The 22,781-nt window shown below is 32.8% G+C and overlaps 1 protein-coding gene and 2 non-coding genes across 3 annotated transcripts in view; 2 read left to right on the forward strand and 1 right to left on the reverse strand.

The window, feature by feature from the left end:
* The window catches only part of LOC149898459 (uncharacterized), a 28,365-nt gene that overhangs the window by 4,642 nt on the left and 942 nt on the right, over positions 1 to 22,781 (forward strand). Inside the window, exon 2 of the mRNA XM_090115055.1 lies at positions 18,182 to 22,564. Coding sequence (XP_089971181.1) covers positions 18,182 to 22,564 — 4,383 coding nt within the window. The remainder of the gene's footprint in view (positions 1 to 18,181; positions 22,565 to 22,781) is intronic.
* On the reverse strand, positions 6,956 to 7,027 carry TRNAE-CUC (transfer RNA glutamic acid (anticodon CUC)). The gene has a single exon. It is a non-coding gene; the product is annotated as a tRNA-Glu (tRNA).
* On the forward strand, positions 8,996 to 9,069 carry TRNAN-GUU (transfer RNA asparagine (anticodon GUU)). Its single transcript has one exon. It is a non-coding gene; the product is annotated as a tRNA-Asn (tRNA).

The raw sequence follows: 22,781 nt of genomic DNA on the forward strand, positions 1-22,781 counted from the left end.
ACAGTGATGAAATTTGATGGGAATATGTGTTGTATGAACCGCTACAAAAATATGACACTAAATAGTAAAAAAAAGAATTGGGGGTGGGGCCCCCCATACATGTAACTGAGGGATGAAATTTTTTTTTTCGATGTACATACCCGTGTGGGGTATCAATGGAAAGGTCTTTTAAAATGATATAAAGTTTTCTAAAAAACATTTTTCTTAAAGTGAACGGTTTTTGAGATATCAGCTCTCAAAGTCGTAAAAAGTATGTCCCCCCCCCTCTATTTTTATAACTACGGGGTATAAAATTCTAAAAAAAATAGAGGTGATGCATGCTAATTAACTCTTTCAACGATTTTTGGTTTGATCAAAGTATCTCTTATAGTTTTTGAGATAGGTTGATTTAACTGTAATTTATTATATTTGCTGCTACGGAACCCTTTGTGCGCGAGCCCGACTCGCACTTGGCCGGTTTTATTTGTCTTTAACCTATGACAAGAGGATTGTCAGCTTATTGTCAGTGTCATAATATTATAGCGCTTTTGCAGTGGTTTTGTTTAAAAAATGTTAAAATTAACGAAATGCGTTGATTTTCATAAGTTTTTTGAATTATGCTTTTAATAATGAAATGTTTGAAATTATAATGACAAAATGAAAATGAAGAAGAGATTGATTTATTTTATGAAATTACTGCCTCTTAAAAAAATTAAACAATACACTTTTAAATATGAAAATCGTATAGTATAAAAACCTAGAGTCTCGTATATAGAAAACAAAAAATTCATATAAATACTAAGCACAGAAAAAATATTGAAATACAAACTAACAGTTATGTCTATAAATAGTAAATACACATAAAACTCGTGGTACAATGGAAACGAGTAGAAAATATCGTACATTGCCTTTTCCAACAAATCAACACACTGTCTGCATCTTGCGATAGTTTTTTTCACTCATTAACAATGTGCACTTGGATTATTTTGTGTTTGCTGTTTTCTTTGGTTATTGGCACGTGGTTTTAATTCAGTTTAAAAATAAATAAATCATTTATTGTATGTTAAATAAGTACTTATGTACCTAGTTTTAGAGCTTACTGCTCTACGTAGGTTTTTGAATTAGATAGGTTCCATTGATTAGTGATTATGTATTATGAAATTATATTTTTGTTTGTCTGTGTTTTACTTAATAACCTTGAAATAGTTAGCTGTTAGAGTTGTCTACAGGGAACGATGAAGATCGCGAAGTGACATTATAATTTTTATCTCTTCTCGAATTGACAAATATTACCCGCATCTTCTTCTTATCTTATATATAAAAATGAATCGCAAAATGTGTTGGTAAGCGCATAACTCGAGAACGGCTGAACCGATTTCGATAATTCTTTTTTTATTATATTCCTTGAAGTACGAGGATGGTTTTTATGTAGAGAAAACGTAAAATATATGTACCACGGGCGAAGCCGGGGCGGACCGCTAGTAGGTATATAAAAAAGTAGAGTCTATTTTCTTTAGTTTTCAAGTACCTATTTCAACATTTTTATTTATAAATAACTTATTTACTTAAACATTATGTTATGACTTATGCTACGACTTGTTGTTTATTGTTTTTACTTTTTATTACTTATAATCTCTTAACTCCTTATAACTTAACTTTCTCGGCATTGCATTTTCATAACAATTACATATGTAAATAATATAAAAACCTTGTCCATGACCATGAGTTTTTATTCATAATTTGTTAACAAATAAAACATTTTAGTAAAAGCGTCGTGATTACGAAAGAGTAGACTTTCGCTTGAACCGGTTGAAACTCTCTTGATGGAGTATCACCATTACTTAGTTGAAAATGAGTTTGCGTTTATTTACAAGAATTGCTTCTATTAATAGATAGTTTATATAGGTATATTATGTGTACCAGTAACAGCTAAATGAACACGAGAGCGAGCAAACCCGCGAGTAACAGCTAGTATGTATTGATTACCACAGAATATTTCATACCAGATAGAGTATACATATATCTGTAAGAGCTTCAAAAGACACAAACACACAATATCAATTATCAACTCAACAACTTACGGCCTTATCACTATACTAGATTTCCGCCCGCGGCTTCGCCCGCGTTTTCAAAGGAAAACCCGCAGAGTTCCCGTTCCCGTGGGATTTCCGGGATAAAACCTATCCTATGTGTTAATCCAAGTTACCCTCTATATGTGTGCTAAATTTCATTGTAATCGGTTCAGTAGTTTTTACGTGAAAGAGTAACAAACATCCATACATCCATACACACTTTCGCCTTTATAATAGTATTAAGTGGATATTGTATTTTTGATATTAAAAGTGTTGTTAGTGTGTTGTAATGATATTAAAAGCTCTGAAACAGATTTACTCAATAGATAAATTGCAAACGTTTAAATAATTTAAGCTTCGACATGGCTGACCATCATTTTTTTATAACGCGCGGTAAGTTTTCATCAAAATTAACTTACCATACTTACCTACTTAAAAGCTTAAACTAACTTAAACGCGATCGAAGTCACATGAAAAAGCTAGTAATGACATTATGTAATAATGAATCATGTTGTTTGTATGTCACCTGGCCAAGGTTATAGAATATCTTTATACATGACTCAGAGTCAGAGCCCTTTCACAACCAGGCTAATCTTTTTTGCGTTAGATTTAGCGTATATAGTAGTTTTAGTTTGATATATAAACATTATTATTTCAAAGCATACTTTTAATAGAGTAAGTACCTAATTACCAAACGGAAAATCAAAATTTATGACCTTAAAAATAAGAAAAAAATATGTGCCAAATTGCCAATTATTTTTTACAATTCGATAAATTAACAGCTTAGTGCTTGAACAGATACATAATAACAGGAAAATAATTAAATTAATGTTTAATAAAAATTAAAAACCACTTGTACTATAAAAGTAATTTATTAAAAACTGTTGTGTCATATAATAGTTTCCGTGATTACAAGCAACGCCGCCGGATAAGTGTAGCAACTAGCACTTGTATTCATTATTTTATGACTGTATTAAGTACTTCATGTATGTATAATTGTTTTATTATCATACAAACATAAATACGTAAGATTTTTGTCTTATATATAGATACAATATTATGTATGCATAATAATTTATACGAGCTTTCGGTAGGAAATTAAATTGATCGATTTTTAAATATTACTATACAGTATGCTATGTATATTCTTAATATTATTTAATTGTAACGTAATAACACACCCCGGACACTCCATACAAAATTATCGTTTTGACAGTCACACTGTAGAGACTGCAAATGTGTGTGTTAACGCTTTAAGGTTGGCACATTTGTGACTAGCGTAAAAAAAAATTCGCGTTTTTCTGATGAAATACATCCGTAAGACATCACAATATCTAACCATTTTCTACGAAAAACGATAATCACAAATCCAAAATAAAATTACTTTTAAGTCAATTTGATTAATGTTGTCAATCTTCGTTGCGTATCGTCCTTGCAGAAAAATATGGCCCATTTTAATCACGATCGCGCGGGGTGAGGTAAGTGTTTAATTTTGGCGGGAGGCGGAGAGTGTCCGTTCTGTAGCGTTTAGCTACTACATATTATATATTCTGTGGTAATAAGCAGATTTATGTAAGTAGATTGTCTTCTTAAATTGGTTATTATTCCGACTGCATGGGATTTATTTACTTATGAAACAAATCCACATTTTTAATACACTTTTATTAGCATTACACGGAAAGGTTTAATGCAAACTTTATTATTAGATATTATTAAGTTTATTTTATGCCAAATACGAATCTAAGGCTCTTAACCTACAACTTATGACAGGAAGGTACATATCAAAATATCAGATAAAACATATTTTCCTTACTTCCAGGATATAATTATAATTAACTTTATCATAAAATATGTAATAAATTATTTGAATCATTAACTGCATACCTTTTAGCTTAACTAAACCACAGATAATATAATACAGTAGCTAATGACAATACTAAAAAGTTTAAAGTAAATGTTTATGAAGATACGATTTTTTGTTTGATTGTTTGCTACAGTTAATATCAAAATCTAACCGATTGATTTTCAAATATTTTAAACTATCAAAATGATGTTTTTGGTAACTATATGATGCAATTAAGACGCTATATACTGAGCAATTAATTTTATTCACAAAACAATTATAAATTAAAAGTTACGTTACATGCTCTTGAACTCAAATTGTTGATGTCCTAAAATGGTTGTATGTAGGTTTAATTGTTTTTTTTTTTTAGTTTTTTAGTTTAATTACCTACGTAGTACGTACCTATTTGTGTAATTCTACATGTCACTTAATTATTACATGAAAGACATTATTTTCTTTTGTGTGAGATTATTTTTAAGTACACACTTAAACTTATCCTTGTAACTATGTACCTATCTGCGAATGAAAAATTTATAAAAATCGGTCCATAGTTTACCGGCATTCGCACCGTTCAAAGATTTGAAAAATGCATTTATAAAAACTGCCCAAACTCTACAACACTACATTACAACATTATATACCTAGGGTACCTAATTACTACTTCTTCGATTTACATATTTTTCAACTTACGTAAAGAGTAAATATCTACTAGATATCTTAGTACTAACCTTCAAAAGTGCATTGTGAAACCAAAGCCTACTCCAGTCTCCACCCATTAATAATGCCAAATGCCAGACTTGTAGTCAAGTTTATCAGTATATCTATTATATGTATTAAAGTATACCTAGCTATAGCAAGTTCACCTTGCTCCTACACTTGCCTTTCAAACAACTACTTATCTAACTTTGTGTTTATTATGTTTTTGGTTGACTTGAAAAAGGAGGGTCTTACATCGTAGAACAACTACTTAATTTGAGTTTAAAAGCTAAGTTAAAAGGGCACGATCGGAATTTGTAGGAATCTTTTTAGATAAGGTACTTACTCTATGATAAAGCAAGTATATTTTATTTATTTCATTATTGGAATAAAAAAAAATATAGGATTGCAGACTCATGAACAATGTGGTTACTTTGTAGAGGTGAAAGACCGCTTTTTCGAAATAATAGACAAGTTTAAAATATACATATTATAAAACAGAGTTAACCTTTATTAATCAGAGCAAAAATTTGAGCAAAAAATTAATAATTAATGAGAATAAGCAAACTTTCGCGTTTCGCCATGACCAATGCAAAATGCTCCAGTATGCAATGCTTTTTACGTTAGTTAGCATAAAATAATTAGTGAAAGCCCATCGAACAGTAATGAAGGTAAAACTTAAAACTGCTGCTTTTTAAGTATTTATTGGAGTAAGAGGCAGCTTTTTAATTAAATTTGAACTCAAAGGTTCGGTCAAATATAATAACAGTGGTAAATGTCGTGATAAGGCGCCTGGTAGTAAATTTATAATTACCTCTATGTACCAATACAAGTATCAAGATTTATAAATAACTAGCGGTCCGCCCCGGCTTCGCCCGTGGTACATATGAAAAATAGATGTTGGCCGATTCTCAGACTTACCCGATATGCACAGAAAATTTCATGAGAATCGGTCCACCCGTTTCGGAGGAGTATGCAGACTAACATTGTGACACGAGAATTTTATATATAAGATATTCAATTTTGATTGTATAACAGGGTAGATAACCAGGGAAACGTCGCGCACAAAGTTTTTAAAGTTACGTCTCAAAAATAACGAAAAAAATACACTAGGAGTTGAAAGCCTTCCATAGATTTGAAAACATAGACTGAAGATAGAAAAAAATATCGAGAAGCTGTCAAATTATCAATATATTTAGTCCTGAATACATCTTTTACACATAAAATTAACATCTGTTATTTCAAAAGATATAATAATTCTTGCAATCAGCATAGGCACTTATTCGATCAAATCGAGTTACATATTTCTATTTTTCATCATAATATCGATGCTTTTCAATAAAAACAATTAACAGTTGTTTACTTTTCATCTCGTCTTCCAACAGTAGCCAGCAAGGTCCAATCATCTATTACCCAGTATTATCTATAGATAGTGAGACAGGTTGTGTAAAGTCAGCGACCGCCGGTGAAAGTGATATCCAAATATCTTGAGATGGAGAAACTTTCACATTATATTATTGGATTAGCGATGGAAAGCGATTATGGCATTTTTGATTTATTTAAAACCACAGTTTTATCTAATATACTAATATTATAAAACTGAATAATTTGTGTACATGATTGTGCCTTTGAACGCGCAAATCTCAGAAGCTACTGGACAGACTTCAATATTTTTTTTAAAACTACGAAAATAATAAGAAATGACCTAAAATATGTGATGCATAACAATAACTTTATATTAGCTAAAAATTTAAATGTAGAGAGATAATCCCACGAGTCATTATCAAAAAACGACCTTGACCCTGAGGTCTCACGAGGTTATGTAATAGTTTTTAATATTACCATATATTACCCATTGTAATTTGTACAGATGAAGTGTGCATTGTAACATTTACTTAAAACTAGCCGCTCCGCGCGGTTTCACCCCCGTGGCTCCTCTCCTGTTGGTCGTAGCGTGATGGTATAGGCACAGTTATTATTGAAATAAAGATAATTTTGGACAAGTTCTGCTGCATAATGATAAATAACTACATTGTTTACTACTATTGTCATGTTTAGGTCAAACATAAAACTAAATCTTACTACAAGTACCTACATTTAGTATTCAAGCCAAGTTTTGATTACAAGTGTAAGTGTTGATCTGACATAATATGCACTTGATTTGAATTTTAATTATATTTAAAACCATCAATCGCTTCCCAACGTTTTCTGAATGAATTTAAATAGTGTAGTATCGGTTTTTGCCAGAGGGCATAATACAAATAGAGATTTGAGAACATAAAAACGCATGTATGTAATAATTTTATGCGGAAAAAGTTATGTATAATACAATTAAAAACATCAACAAAAAAAATAAAAAAGCATTTTCCGATACCGGGAATCGAACCCGAGCCTCCTGGGTGAGAGCCAGGTATCCTAGCCACTAGACCATATCGGATATATTAATGGCGGCAAAATATTGTATCATAATATAATGATATAAGCTTCTTGCATATAATACACATTATTATTTATTATCCATTTGTCGTATCTAATTATTAACATATTCGCATTTTTAAAGATAACAAATACCATAAAAAATATAAAATAATAAATTATATTCATAATATGTACTTGTATTTTAAATAGATTTTTTTTAATAAAATTAAACTTTTAATGTGGAAAAATATTTCTCGTGTAGGTATTAGCGTAGTATATTATTATGAGTCTGTGGTATTAGGTAGTGTAGAATTTAAAATAAAACTTTTTTTAAGTATATTATTTTAAATTTTTAATACGGTTACAGTATGCAGCAGTATTCAATATATCGCAACTCCGCTATTTAAAAAATAAAATAACAACAACATCAAAATTAATTGCAATAAAAGATAAGTATTACAACTACTTAACGTATTAAGAAATACTGTTTCTCACAAAATATATTATACTAGCAATGCCCTGCGGTTTCACCCGCATAGATAGCGATATCGTTACAGTGAAAAGTCTACTATAGGTCGGACTATAGGTTTAATTTTTAATCACATGAAAATCACCTTTACCCCGTCCCGCACTACGGCCTTTTTTTTTGTTTTAGTGGGGAAATCTTTCATAGATACCCACGGCCTCCGGGGGTGGGGCCGTGGGTTATGTCGGATTCCTACCGACCAAAACCCCACTGTGTTCCATCAAGACGCATATTGGTAGAATTCCTCCGTGACCCCCGCACTACGGCCTGCTCGAACAGTATACCTACTATTTTCTGTAGATTGACACTTTTAAAAATTCGTTATATCTTTTGAATGGAATATCCAATTCTTTTCATTTAAAAAGTATTTTGCTGGTATTGAAACAGTCTATAATAAAACATCATTTAATGGGATAAGGATTAATATATGTGTATGGATAACATGGTTTGATTACTGTCGGCACTTCTATTTACTTTGAAAACGTAAAAAAGTTGTTGTAGTAACATAACTACTGAAGATGGACATATGGTATCGCGGACTTTCTTGTAGATATTGATCCATTCTATAATACCGTAGAACATTTTTTTGTTCTATCTTCAATAGATTCCGCAGCGCACGCGATGACAGAAGTTTTATTGAGGATTTTTTTACACCTTGGGTTACATTATTGCATTTTTGGTAAGGATCTCTAATTTTTTTGAAAATGCAATATAGCCTATGTTGCTCAGTAAAGATGCAGCTTTCTAATGGTGAAAGAATTTTTGAAATCGGTCCAGTAGTTTTTGCGTGAAAACCATACATACATACATACATACTTACAAACTTTTCCTCTTTATAATATTAGTATAGATTATATATTAATTTAAAAACCACAATTTTTTTTAAATAGAATTTCAAAACCTTGAAGAACATTTTCAATTTATTACTTCGTATAGAATTTTCGTAAATATAGTAGTAAGATCATATATGTACTTAGAGCAAGTATAGAGCATAATCAAATTTAATTATGATAGTACGCTCTATGAATCCGCAACTCTTTCCAAATAACACTAATTATAGCCGCCGACTTGCCTCCTGCTTTCTCTCGTTATAGAACAGTAGTTTTAAATTAGTGTTGTTATAAGAAAATCATAAAATTTTGAAGATTCCGTATTTTAACGAGTTGGTACACTCATGAAAAAAACTTATACTTCACGGAGAATGTGTTAGGTATGCCTTGACTTGTAATTTTTTTTAAAGGTAAAAATAAATAATTTTGTTGTCTGTATAATATTTGAAAATACATTTTTGAGAATTGATAAATGATAATATTGAATGAGATTTCTTAATTATCTTAATCACTTCTTTTGTCATTATTAATGAGTATACAGTATACTAATTAGTAATTATATCATTATTAGGTAACTATAGATATAAAAAAATATTGGGATGTGGTTTGTATTTTTTTGTAGGTCATCAATGCCTCCGTGGCGCAATTGGCTAGCGCGTTCGGCTGTTAACCGAAAGGTTGGTGGTTCGAGCCCACCCGGGGGCGGAATCTTTTTTAATTATATTTTCATCAATCAAAAAGTGATCGTTATAAAAATGTTGACAAATTAAAAAAAAACATATTGTACTTATCCTTGTACTATGGTTCCACGCGAGCTAAGCAGCGGGCTCTAACTAGTTCAAGATACCTGTTTTTTGTCCGTTGCACTTGCATACCATCTCATACATAGTATAAAAATAAATGTTTTTAAACAGCCTCTGTTTCTCTAGAAACAAATAAAACTTATCTATTTTTTTGATCAACAACGCTATTCAATTCATAAAAACAAAATTAGTCCAACAGATCTAGGTCAGATGATAATTCTACGTCGATTGTTATTCTTTGACAAAACATTATACACCTGTGTTACAAAACGTAGTTATCTTACAAGATTTCACTTTCGACCAAAACCAGATTCTGAATGGGCATATATTTTATAAGGCAATAAAAAAATCAAAGAATACACACCTTAAATTCACAGACGAGTCATATCGAAAGCTTTTTAAAGGTGTGGGCTTTTTAAACGAAAGTTCATATTTTATTGATTATGAATAATATATTCCTCGTCGTAGTTTTGTTTGACGTATTCATTAAATAATATAAAAAACTAGGTAAATGCGATTTATCACGAGTAGAATGAAGATAAGTATTTCACGAAGTTCACGATCCAAATAAACCGCGTATCGTCATAATTTTGTAAATTAAACCCGCTCCAAAATTAAAACAAAATATTACACACTTTATTATGTATTGTTATTTAATTGATCTCATTATTCCGAACACGCAATGTTACATATAGTTTATGTAATATGTAATTTTACGCTACGACTGCCACTTCCTAATATAAAAACATGTAGATTACGTAGGTATTGTTATTTTAATATCTAATTTCGTATGGTAGGCCAGTCACGTTTTGAACCGTCTAGTTTGTATTTTGTAACATTTTTGGCGCCATTTCTATGTAACATGTGCGTAGGTTGACAGTTGACATTAAGATGACAACACCTCAGGACAACACAAATACAGATAAGCATCGACAAATTGACAACCTACTTGGTATCTACTTAACTATATTAAAAAAAAAGACGGGTTGCACTCAGAAGTGAAAACTTGATTACTGATCGTTCAGTATGTTTGATATTTTGGAATGGTATCCGTCTTACGCATGGAATATAAGGGCTAAAAAAAAAAACAGCCGTCTAACGCTTTTTCGATCAGGCGACGTGTCCTGACGCGAGTTTAAGATTTTATACCCAACGCCGCTAAAGAAGTATTCACTTCAAAAATTGTTTCAAAAGGAGTTTGTATATTTTTTGTATAATCTGCAACGTGAGCTTGATGCACGTTTGGAATAGGAATTCGGAATTAATTTTAATTGTGTTTTGTGTCATGTATTCCACCACTTTTTTATTGAAATTTTAATACAGCAATCGTAGTTACACCAACAATCATTCATAGCTTATACATAATACTATATCAAAAGGTAAAAATCTTAAACTTTCCCTGTTACATCAATACGTATATAAACAGAACAAAACCTGTTTCATTGAGAGACAAACGGACGCGTGTCCGGTAAAAGTGTAAATAATTTCCCTGAATGTACCTATTACTCAGTGACACATTTAAACAACTCGTTTAGCAAGAAATACATTTTGCTTCTCTATTGTTGTGATAATAACGTTTTACAAAAACTTATTTTTTAATTAAGTATGTTTAAAATCTATGAAAGAATGTTTTGTCTTGGCCAATCTAGGCCAGATTATGTTACTTTTTTGGGTGAATTACAGCTGGTTCAAAAACGTTGTTTATTTCGAAGAGTAACATACCATACAAACTTTCGTATCTAAAGCATTAGTAGGACTTTACACTTTCTGTCCTTATCCGTAACAAATTACGTAAGAAGCCATCCAAAAAAGTAACAAAAAAAAATCGAAAGTAAACGTAATAACAACAAAACTAGTCCAAACTACATTCAGCTAGACGAAACCAGTTCGGACCGGTTATAAACAAAATTTCTTTACCTCCCGCGTTCCTGTCATTTCTCTTCAAAATTTCTTACTATACTAAACAGTTACCAAAATTCAACTTTATCTACTATAGATAAAGTATATTTTCCATTACGTTCAATGATAGTCTCTTCCTTGATGATAAAGATTGTAATTTTTATGTGGAAATGAGTAATTTTGTATGTGATCTTATCCGTATTAGCTTTCTGCCAGTCATTGAAAATTATAGTTTTGTGGACACTTGAGGATATACTGACTTTCAAATGAAAGCTGTAATGATTCGAAAGACAACAACTATAACTATACAACTTAATTTTACAGAAAAAACAGGCTGAGGATAATTTATTGAAACAAAAGTCTGTCGAAACTAATAATTGTCAACGAATGTAGAGCCAGTGTTGAGCCACTAAAGTCACAAATAAAGTAGGCAAAAAAAGGTAGGTAGAAATAATAAGTGGGATTTAAAACGTCCTATGTATTAGAACAGAATGCTATCAAACAAATAAAATTGTTTCACTGTATATTGATATAACTTTTCAAATTAGAGTTAGAAAGGTGATAAATGATAAAATACCTTATTTTTAATTTATTACATACAAATATGAGTCTTTTTCTTGATTGTAGAATGTCTTATATATAATATGCTAATAAATGAAAAATATTGTGATATTAATGTAAAAGTGTTTATAATATTGATTGTCCATCGATCAAAATACCAAATATAAGTAAGAAGAATTAGTCAGAGATAAGTTTAACTTAAAAGGTAATCAGAGAAAGTGTACGAGGATGTGAGGATGACTCTTGCGCAAAAACTACTGGGCTGGTGTTTTTGAAATTTAATTGAAAACATCCGTTTCCGGTCTAGTTGTTTGCGGCGTTTTTACTTGCTTGAGATAAAAGGAACATATAGAGCATAATAAAATAGAATTATCATATGATGTAGGTATCTTTCAATGCTGGACCAATTTTGATAAAATTTATACGCTGTTTTTAAAGTGTCTTTTTATAGAACCTAAACAATTATACACGCTTAAAAACTAAGTTTTAAATCAGTCATAGTCATTCAGGTTCTAAGTTTTAACCGACTTCAAAAAAAGTAGGTTTTTCAAGTCTTCAATATGTTCTATGATTTGACATAATAATATGACAAAGTATGTCAATTTATATCAAGTTTCCTCGTAAAAAACTTAAGTTGATCGTGCTGATAATTACTTAATAAGCGCCATTTGTTCAGTGACCGTAACAATTCGTACGGTTCAACGCCTTCAAGGTATTAGGTTCGATTCCCGGTCAGTCATGTTACCGGTAATTTAGTTATGTATGAGAATCAATAAACGTTTTTGTTCGCTATTAATTACCTATTTGTAAGCGAATGTTTGTGTAAAAACTTTTTGTAGCTTAATTTTTTATAAGACGATGAAGTAAGCAAAGATCAAACTCAAACATATATTTATTCAATTAGACTTCTTCTAGAAGCACTTTTGAATCGTCATAACATATTTTTACCAGATTTTAAACGAAACAAAAAATGATTTGTCGAGCCTAAATCATATTAATAAGACAGCTGATATTTTCATATCTTCTTCAATTTAATTATAATCATGTACAAAATTTAACTTTTAATAATGTGATATTTTATATCTTTCTAGTTAGTACTAATTATAATTCTAACAGCTAATTATCAATTAATTCTAGACTCTTAAGAAAGTCCAAGTGGAGTGCAGAATAAATCTGCATGCCTTAGACACTTTTACTATCCTAGATTATCCAAGTTGATGTACATTACCAAGACATTACCATTTAGATTACTTTCTTTCATTATTTATAACGCTTTAAGCGTTTAGATAGCTATTTATTGAGGTAAAGTACACTAGATACATAGTCTAGATATGTATAAACTTTACGTAGGTAAAAGGCTTCTTAGACCACCCAATTTTTAGGGGCCCTAACCCTAACTAAGAGTGGTGTAATAAGACTTAGGGAGTTAGTGTCCCGATTTAGGGCGATCGGGTCTGCCCGATCTGCCTAGCTCCCTAAGCGCCCTGCAGATTGGGTAATGTAATAACGTTTAGGGCGGTTAGGGAGCTCAGTTGCCGCGCGACTAGTGCGTGGAGTGGCTGCTTTTGTATGTAAGGTGTCACCAAACTTCCCTACTACAGGTTTATTTAACTTAAAAGGGAAGGTGCAAATGTTTGTGATCACACCGCCATGTTAACAAATAAATAAATTGTTTAAATCAATTGTTTATTTAATTTTTTTAAAACTCAACAAGTGTTCAAATTATTCTGCACCTACTCTAATTAATTCATTAAAACTCCCGGTTCAAGCACGCTTAGTATTTGCATATTTGAAAGCTTTTCACGTAACCGCAAATACTCTTTCACCCAGATCTTTCTCTTCTTTTTTTAATATTTGTTATTGCGTCAACGGTTGCCACTGCTACAGCAACTTTTTGAAGTTTCGATACTAACGGCGGCATAATGTAAAATGCAACAATACGTTTATCTCTCTAGACATTCGCGTATAAACTGAGTTAGGGCCCAATTCGCAGAGAAGTGTAATAAGCGCCACACTAACTAGGGAACACGCCCACCCTAGATGCAGGGCCCTTCATATCGGGTAGTGTAATAAGCCTTTTATGTTATCTAGTTGTTTATAATAATAATAAATAATAAATAAAATCTTTATTTTGCCAAAAACATAAACTTACAAAAATATGTACGCTGACTCTTGAACTAGAGTAACTCTGTGTCTCAAGAGCCAGCGTTTTCCTAGATATAGAATTTTAACAAGTTACTTTTTACTGTTTAATCCTCAAGTGCAACTTAGGTAGGTAGGTAATTTGATTTTAGCGTAGAACGAATGCCATGTAATGATGTAGATTCCTTCTATTATTTTTAATTTTGTTCCACACATAATATAATTCTATAGTCTGTATGTCAATTAGTGACACACTGAAACCAAAAATTATTTAGGAATGGAATTACTTTTGAAGTAGATTAAGTTCGATATAAACTGTTGTTATTTGGTACTGTGTTTGGTACGGTCTATAAACATAACTACACGAAACAGACAATTAAATTGTCAATGAACAAATTCCGATACGTTATTTACAGCAGATTTATCGATCATCGAGTAGGAATTATCGATTTCACGCGATACGCTACTGTAATACAGCACTTCCTGCTATACAATGCGACAGACAGACAAAACATACTTGTAAATTGAGATGTTGATAGAAACTGTGATGATAGTAAATATGTAAAGGTGTAAAGATGTGTTTCTTTTTCCATTCAGAAGTGTTAAAAGTTTGAGTTTGTTTAAAAATTATAAGGTAACTTTTCAGGCAACGGCTTCGCTCTAACTTAGATTTTATTGAATACCTACCAACTGCTTACTCCGCTCCTGTTGGTCTTAGCGTGATGATATATAATATAACGTATAGCCTTCCTCGATAAATGGGCTATCTAACACTGAAAGAATTTTTCAAATCGGTCCCGAAGTTCCTGAGATTAGCGCGTTAAAACAAACAAACCAACTCTTTAGCTTTATAATATTAGTATAGATAACCATCAATAATAATTCTAATACTGAAAACAATTCAAAACGTTTACCAATCGAGGTCAATGTTCACAATATAACCTGACCAGTGACTTGTGGCTAGTGGCTAGTGTCTATAATGACAGAGAAAGCTCAGCCATTGACCCTCTCATGGCATAATGGTGAAATTCAACGCTTTTAGTAGCTTTTAGCTAAAGTGACACTACGTGATTACAAGTGAATATATTTATACTAGTACGAAAACATTGTTATACCATATTCTATACTAATATTATAAAGCTGAAGAGTTTGTTTGAACGCGCTAATCTCAGGAACTACTGGTCTGATTTGAAAAATTCTTTCGGTGTTAGATAGCCAATTTATCGAGGATGGCTATAGGCTATATATCATATATAATCTATATATCTATATATCACGCTTAGACCAACAGGAGCGGATCAATGCGGGTGAATCCGCGGAGCGCAGCTAGAATAATATATGCGAAGTTTTTCTATTGCTGCAACGGAAGTGAAGATAATTCGCTAGTCAATATTATTAATAGCCCGCTTTATAGCTTCCTGATACGTTCTCAGTTGAAATTACTAATTAAACATAATATATGGAAGTATATTGCGTAAAGAAATGTTAAATAGGTTGTCTGCAGTAACTTTATAAGCCAGTCATTAGCCCCTAGTCTCATTTTTCGAACCAATTGCTCTAAATATATCATCGATTTATTATGAACATAACCGCTGACCGCTTAACTTGTGATGTGGGTTAAAAATCTTGCACAATATAACAGAATACTTAATAGTAACGCTATCAATATAATGCATTTTTTTAATCTGTAACACCTTATTATCTTTTTAACACATATATAGACTAAAAGTAACACCAACTTCCTGGCTGCCTAAAAGTTAGGTCTTTTAAAGCATACGACATTATGAAATATACCAAACATACGCATAAACTGTCCAGATTTCATGTTACTTGGACACGATAGAGCAATTAAACAATTAAACGGTTACATTGTAGAGCATAACTTTTGAAACAGTTACAGTTAGGTAAACGCGTCGATGCTTATATGGATCGTATCATATGTTGATATGTGTACAGATAGTACAATAGGCACAGATAATATAGAATTACTACAGGCTTCACAAGACAATTGTTCCAGTGATTGTGTAGTATTGAGGCTACGGTGTATATGTGTATGCGGTATGAAGTTTTATTTTACAAGAAACTTCTGAACTATGTAGAACTCTACAACTTTGAACTCAGTAAGTAGTAACTAAATAGACGAGAAAAAATATCTTTTTCAAATGTAATTTACAATTATTAAAAATAAAATGCGCAGGTCTAAATTTTCTTTCCAAGTTAAGCTGTCTCTTTACAATAAAGTAGATATTTTAAATATATGATCTTATATTATTACAAAATAGCAGTAAGTACGAAATAAATGCATATGTTATGTACATATATTATACGTGAAACACTATTACTAAATACCTATGTTCATAAGAAATATCTAGATTCAGCTGTAACAGTCGTTAACGGAAATATAAAACGATTAAACACGCTCTGGCAATAAAATTATCCTATCACTTCAAAGCTACCTATTTTGTATAATATTAAGTATATTTCCGGCCAATAGAAGCCTCAAGGGTAAATTCAACAAATTAACCCAGTTTTCCAAAAAGGCTTGACACTGGATGACTCGACAACTAAATAAACACAAATTTAGGTAATATCCTGTTATTTACCTTGATTCGATAAGTTGTAAGGTTTGCATTTACCCAAAAATGTAATAAATTAATTTTAAAACCAAATAGTAAATCCTCTTTGCCCGTTTCAAGACATGTGCGAAGCCGACAAAAAAAATTGGAACACATTTGACTACATTTGGCGGCAAAAACTGATATTGCCATTGCAAAATTTTAATTTAAAACTAGTATTTTAACATAATTTGTGGAGTATTGCCAACGGATGGATTTAATTATCATTTACTTATTTGAACAATATTTGAACATTGGAACTTATGTAAACTATAATGAGTGAAAATTCTTTTTGCGTACTTACCCCTTTAAATTCATAAGAAATATACTCTAAAAAACCTCTAATAATGCGTATATTTACGTTGTTTCACGCACTGCTGAGTTATATGTTACTGAAAATTCCGTGAGAGCGTTATATCCGCATACCGGTGGTATTACAAGAATTTAATGTGTTTTCTTTTCAGTTATAATAAGAATCTTTCGTTTAAAAACAATTTACTTGCGTGTACGGTGTACAGCTGTTCAAAATTATTAGTACTTTGCATTACATGAACTTATAATTAAAAAACTAAATTTCTAAAAGTAATATTTTATGCATAACATTAATTTTGAAAGAGTTGCAGTCTTACTTTCTCAAAGGCTCGTAAAATTTTGCCTTTTTTTATTTTTTAAATAGAAAGTTTAGATAAAATTATTCGTAGTTTGTATATTTAGCATTCACTCTTAATATCGAATCCAAGTATTACATCTATTTTTATTTAAATAAATAAATAAAAATACAGATCGGAACGGTCAACAGATAGAATAAAACCTTAAAAAAAACAACTGTCATCTGAAATCGAGCACGCAAATAGCAACACCGAAGCTCAACTTTTCCCGCCATTTTCTCCATCATTACGCACTTTCCCGCGCCGGATAAAGCGCACCAATCTGTGTTGAATATAGTGTTCTATAGTAATTATGTGTTACCGCCAAAATGAAATGCGGATGCCCGCAGTTAGTAATATCCATGTAATATCTAACAGGTATTATTAACTTTGATTATTTAGAATCTTGTTCTTACGTTCCAGTAATATCGAAATTTGCATCTCATCTAGACTTTTTTAAAAGCTAAATTACTTATAAGACGAAAAATTATGTTATCTAATTTTTCATCTATCAGATGAACCATTAGTGATACTGTTGTTAATTTTGATGTTTCTTTCAATACATTCCTTTTGAACCTACAACCAACTAGGTACTTGTGCATTTCATAATCAATGCAAATTTCAAAACTGTTACCTACGGCTACCTTATGCTTGTGAACACAAAAAGTGACCATAACTTGAAATTACATGCGCATATATCATTCTTTTATTACCATGGTCGATTGACCAACAGTCCAACACCAATTTAGTCAGTAGTCACGTAAATAACAAGGACCACGTATACCCTTGTTCGCTTAACATGTATTAACGCATCCTTGCATCATAGTTTTAATTGTTCTCATTAATTCTGGTCATACTATACTTTAGGGCATTTGTTACCTACATGGGAATTAGGATTACGTAAATGCGTGTTTCACATGCGATTAAATGTACTGCTAATCTTGTGGTTGTTAATTGCATTGTTCATGGTACATTCATGGTACATATTGAAATTTTTATGAAACTTTCAAAGTATTTAATGCTGTTGTTTAAAGTTTTTAAAACCGGACAAATGATAGTTTTAACCTTATTACTTAATTTAATATTTATAGGAAACTAATAATTGAGTTACGATTACATTTTAATATTGACTATGTTTCTCTCTTTACAGATGGCGTATAAAGTGCTCGCCTGTATTTTGTTTCTGGCGTTCGCGGCAGCAGGAAATGAAAAATCAAGATGGTCACGGCAACTTAGCTCTTATACATCAGACATAAGCGACTGGGTGCCATTACCTGGTCCGCCGGAGAGAGAACCGATCCAAATTAGACGTCAATCGATCGCAGAGCCAAGGATTCTATCGGAACCCTTCCCTGGATTTGGAAAACCAACTGGATTCTCTCAAGATGACTTCCCTCCAAGACCTCTCTTTAATGCACAAACTAATAGACAGCTGTACCTTCAAGCTGTACCGTCAGCACCGCAGAATTATCTCACAGACCAAGGTTTTGGACAAGGGCTTAAGTTTGGATTGGCGCAACCTAATTCTCCATTCAGTCAAGGCTTTGTTTCTCCTCAGTTCAATTTTGATACCATTCCGCAAATGAAATCGAGGCCGACGGTATCTAGTGCTGGCAAATATGATGGTTTTCTGAAACCTCAACCACTTCCACCCCAAATGAGACCACAATTTATAAATCCAACACCAAAGATCAAACCTGAAGCTCCAAAATTTGTTGATGGATACAGAATTGTTAATAATTCCGATTTCGGTATGCCTAAGAAAGCGCCGACTTTACAAAAGGTTAAATTCGATAACTATGATAAATCAAAGGAAGCTCAAGGCAAATCTAAAGCCGAAAGAGAAGAGGTTCAGCTACTCTACGTGCCAATAGAATCGTTGAATAGAGGACAGTTTAACTTCAGGAGTCCACTTACATCGGCACAAATTCTAAATACAGACCCGTATAATCAAAACTTGCGGGTTAACCCACTGAAACAAAATCTCGCTCCGGAATATCAGAGGCCGCTAACGAAACCTTTGGAAACATTCAACTCGCAAGAAGCATTAAATGACTTTAATAGGCAACTTATTGGATTTGATCAAAACTCAAAGTTTTCAACATTATCATCGCCGTTTCCGACTGCTCCACCTACAACACCAAGGCCAAAAAAACTGAAACCACATCAACCACCACTGGCTATATTTTTATCACCAGAATCAAAAGAAAGTACTGTGAAAGTTGGAGACGTGTTGAATTCATTGAAAAATGCCGACTCTGTACCAGTTTTAGACTCTGTAAATCCTCTTAATGCTCCAAAAGTCTTTATAGGGCCTTCGAACTTAACACCTCCAGATAATTATGTCAAATTCGAATTGCCATATCTATCAAATATCGATAACGTGGATAAGAAACTTCGTCAACTGCCATTCTTCGTGGCTCCTCTAAGCTACAACACTCCGCAAGGATTTGCTAAGATTCCATTCCCTTCTCCACACGTTGGGTCAGTAGTGATCAATTCACAAATAAAGGAATCTTCCAACACACCTTCACCGCAACCTATTCCTGAAACGTATGAAAACCCATACATAAGACCACAAGTATATAACCGACCCCAGTATCAACAAAACGTTGTTACGCAAAAACCTCAAATAAGTTATTACAGTACTGTTGCTCCAAAACCAAGCAGTCCACCAAACTACCAAAATAACTATTACTCTATCGAACAGCAATCAGTAAGCACGTTATCACCGCCCAAACAAGCATCCACAGTGAAGAGTCCTCCTAAACCAGGATCCTACTTTTTAAGTAACTTTGGTGATCAGTATACTCCATCTCAATACGTTAACTTCCCTGAACAGGTGAACCATAACCAACCTCAGCGCGTCAAATCTTATACTGTTCCTCAACAAGTAGAAACTACAACTACGCCAAGAACTACTGTTACAACGACAACGAAACCTTCGTCTACACACCCCAGCCATCTTTTGGAAACCCATAATCCATTTTCTATTAATCATGCATTCCATTTCAATACTCCAGTCGATTACCAAAACTTTTTCGATGAATATAAAGAAACTCATGCAACTCCGGGTACGTCATCGTCTACTACACCAGCTGCCACTGTTGCGCAGACGGAAGCTACAACAGCGCCGAGCACAACCGTCACACAAAGTTCAAGACAACGATACTCACAATCCTATGTACAAAACTACTCTCCTGAAATCCATTATGAATCTGAAAGTCAATCCTCTAGGCGGCCGGCTTACCAGACAAAGGAATACCCAAAAATAAGGAATGAACCAACACCACGCACAGAATATAAACAGCCAGTAACAGAAGAATTACCTACACAAAACGAATTGGAAATAACTAGAATTAATTCGTTTGCACCAAACAAAGAAATTGTTGAAACTGAACCTCCTAAAGAGGACTCAAATACAGAGACTGTAAGCTATGTACCAGAACCGACAGTATATGAAAAACAACCAGCTGAGGTACCCCAACAATATAATCAATACGAAGTTAACTATAGTTATGAAGGAGTACAACCCACAGAGGCTAGTACTACAACTACAACAACTTCAACTACTCGGCGTACACCTTTAAGGACGAGAGGTCGTCCCCGATACACTACTGCTAGGACAGATACAAATGAATACACCACACGCGCTACACAAACACGAAGACCTTATAGAGAAAGAAAGCCACCAACAAATAGACCAAAATATGAACCCAACAGAATAACCACTGAAAAGGCTGATAAGGAATATTCCGAAAGTATAGAAAGCACAACAAGACCGCAAAGAACTAGAGGTCGTGTTCAATACAAGCCACGATACGATGAGATTACGGAAACAAAACGTTCCAAACAAAAAGAACAAGATTTAGCATATCAAAGGGATGTTTTACATCAGAACTACCCTGTAACACTAATGGAACGTGCAAGCACTGTTGATATTGATGCTATAACCGAATCGACAGCAAAAATGCATATCACTAACACTGTAGACGAATCGAAATCATTTGATACTGAAAATGCCTACACTAACGATAAACCATCCATCACGGAGAACATTAATGCTGAATTAGCTGGAGACGTATATGCATCTAAAGCCGTTTCTTCTGAATCAGAAACTCAATATGGACAGCAAGGAAATAGTGGTCGAAATGATGAATATGTTTACCAAACAAAAAGTAGCGTAGGACCATCAGCTTACGAAGAAATTAAAGAACAACACTCTGGACAAGAAAGACAAGAAAATGGAGATGAAATATATCAGACAAGTCCAGTTAGCCCAGTTACAGAACAAAATATACCCAATTATTCGGCTAACAATGAGTATGCAACAGAAAAGCAGGAAATATCTGAAGATGAAGAAACAAAAATTACCAACCACGACGTAACAGAGGATCAAAATCAAGAAGAACAAGTTGTAGAAACGACACCTTCATACAATAGAGTTAGAGTACGACCAGGATTAGTGAGACAGTACCAACAATCTTCATCTACAGAATCCACAAGAAAAACTGAGAGGAAAAAGTTATCTCAACCTATTACATACCGGCCAGCGTTCGATAGACGGCGAACAACAATGCGTATTGAAGAAATTGAAGCTGATCTAAAAACAAAACCTGTCAACAGTCGAACACAATATGACGACCACAGACATCCTGTTTATAAACCAGAATCAACGACAGAACCACCGGCAACAGCGTCATCAGCAGAAACAACAAATAAACGTGGACAATTTCGACGAAGAAGACCAGTTTATACTACCACGACAGAAGCATCAGCTAGGAAAACGTATGACGTTAAAAACAGGTACCGAGGGCGAAGACCGACTGAAAAGCCTACTGAGAAACCGGAAGTACAAACAGACGATTCGTCATCTACTACTACAAGAAGTACGCCGTACAACAGATTTAATCACAGAACAAAACTTTCTGAACGCTACAACAAAAAACCTGAATCTGAAGAAGCTGTTACTGAGGATCAAGAACCCAATTATTCAATAAATAGGCCGAAATATGCTGCTCTAGACTCCGACCGTTGGTCCCCAAAAATCTCTAAAGATTCGTTTAAACCGTATAATCCTAACGATCTACTTGAAGAAAATAAACCATCTGAAACAAAATCAAAAGACGAAGAATTAGATATTATAACTGCAAGAAACGAATATGATGATATTTTAATATCTGTTACACCTGCGACAAATACAAACAATAGAGTCAATAAGAAAATCACAGATATTCCTTCCACGCTTGAAGCTTATGTCGAACAAAGTAAAGTAGGTAAAACAGAATCAAATGAAGCAGCGTCTACATTTGAAACTATGTTAGAGGAAGTAATGAAAAGCCTAGAAGAACAAGATGAAGATGAATATACAAATAAAGTAATGAAACACAAGGGTGGTGAAATTGGAGAAATACCGCCAGAGAAAATAATAACGTCTGGAGAAAATTATTCATCTAAAACTACTACACCTGTACAAGAAGAAACGACTACAGCGGTGCCAGCGACGGAGGATCAAGCTCAGGAAGATGATGAGGTAATACTTTATTACTAAATACATAGTTACATAACTTATCACTAACATTAATCTATAAATATAAGAAAAACAATACGTATAGAAAGGATTAAACATTTTACATTTAAAAATTCATGAAAGAAATGCAACATACTGTTTTTAACCATTACAATTCACTTTATTTCTGTTTCTATGATGTTCTCAAAATATTTTAAACAACAAATATGTAAATTGTATG

Source organism: Colias eurytheme, chromosome 22, assembly GCF_061535395.1.
Source record: "Colias eurytheme isolate Ceu_HAF_F1 chromosome 22, ilColEury1 Martin Lab GWU primary, whole genome shotgun sequence".
In the NCBI taxonomy this organism is placed as follows: Eukaryota; Metazoa; Arthropoda; class Insecta; order Lepidoptera; family Pieridae; genus Colias; species Colias eurytheme.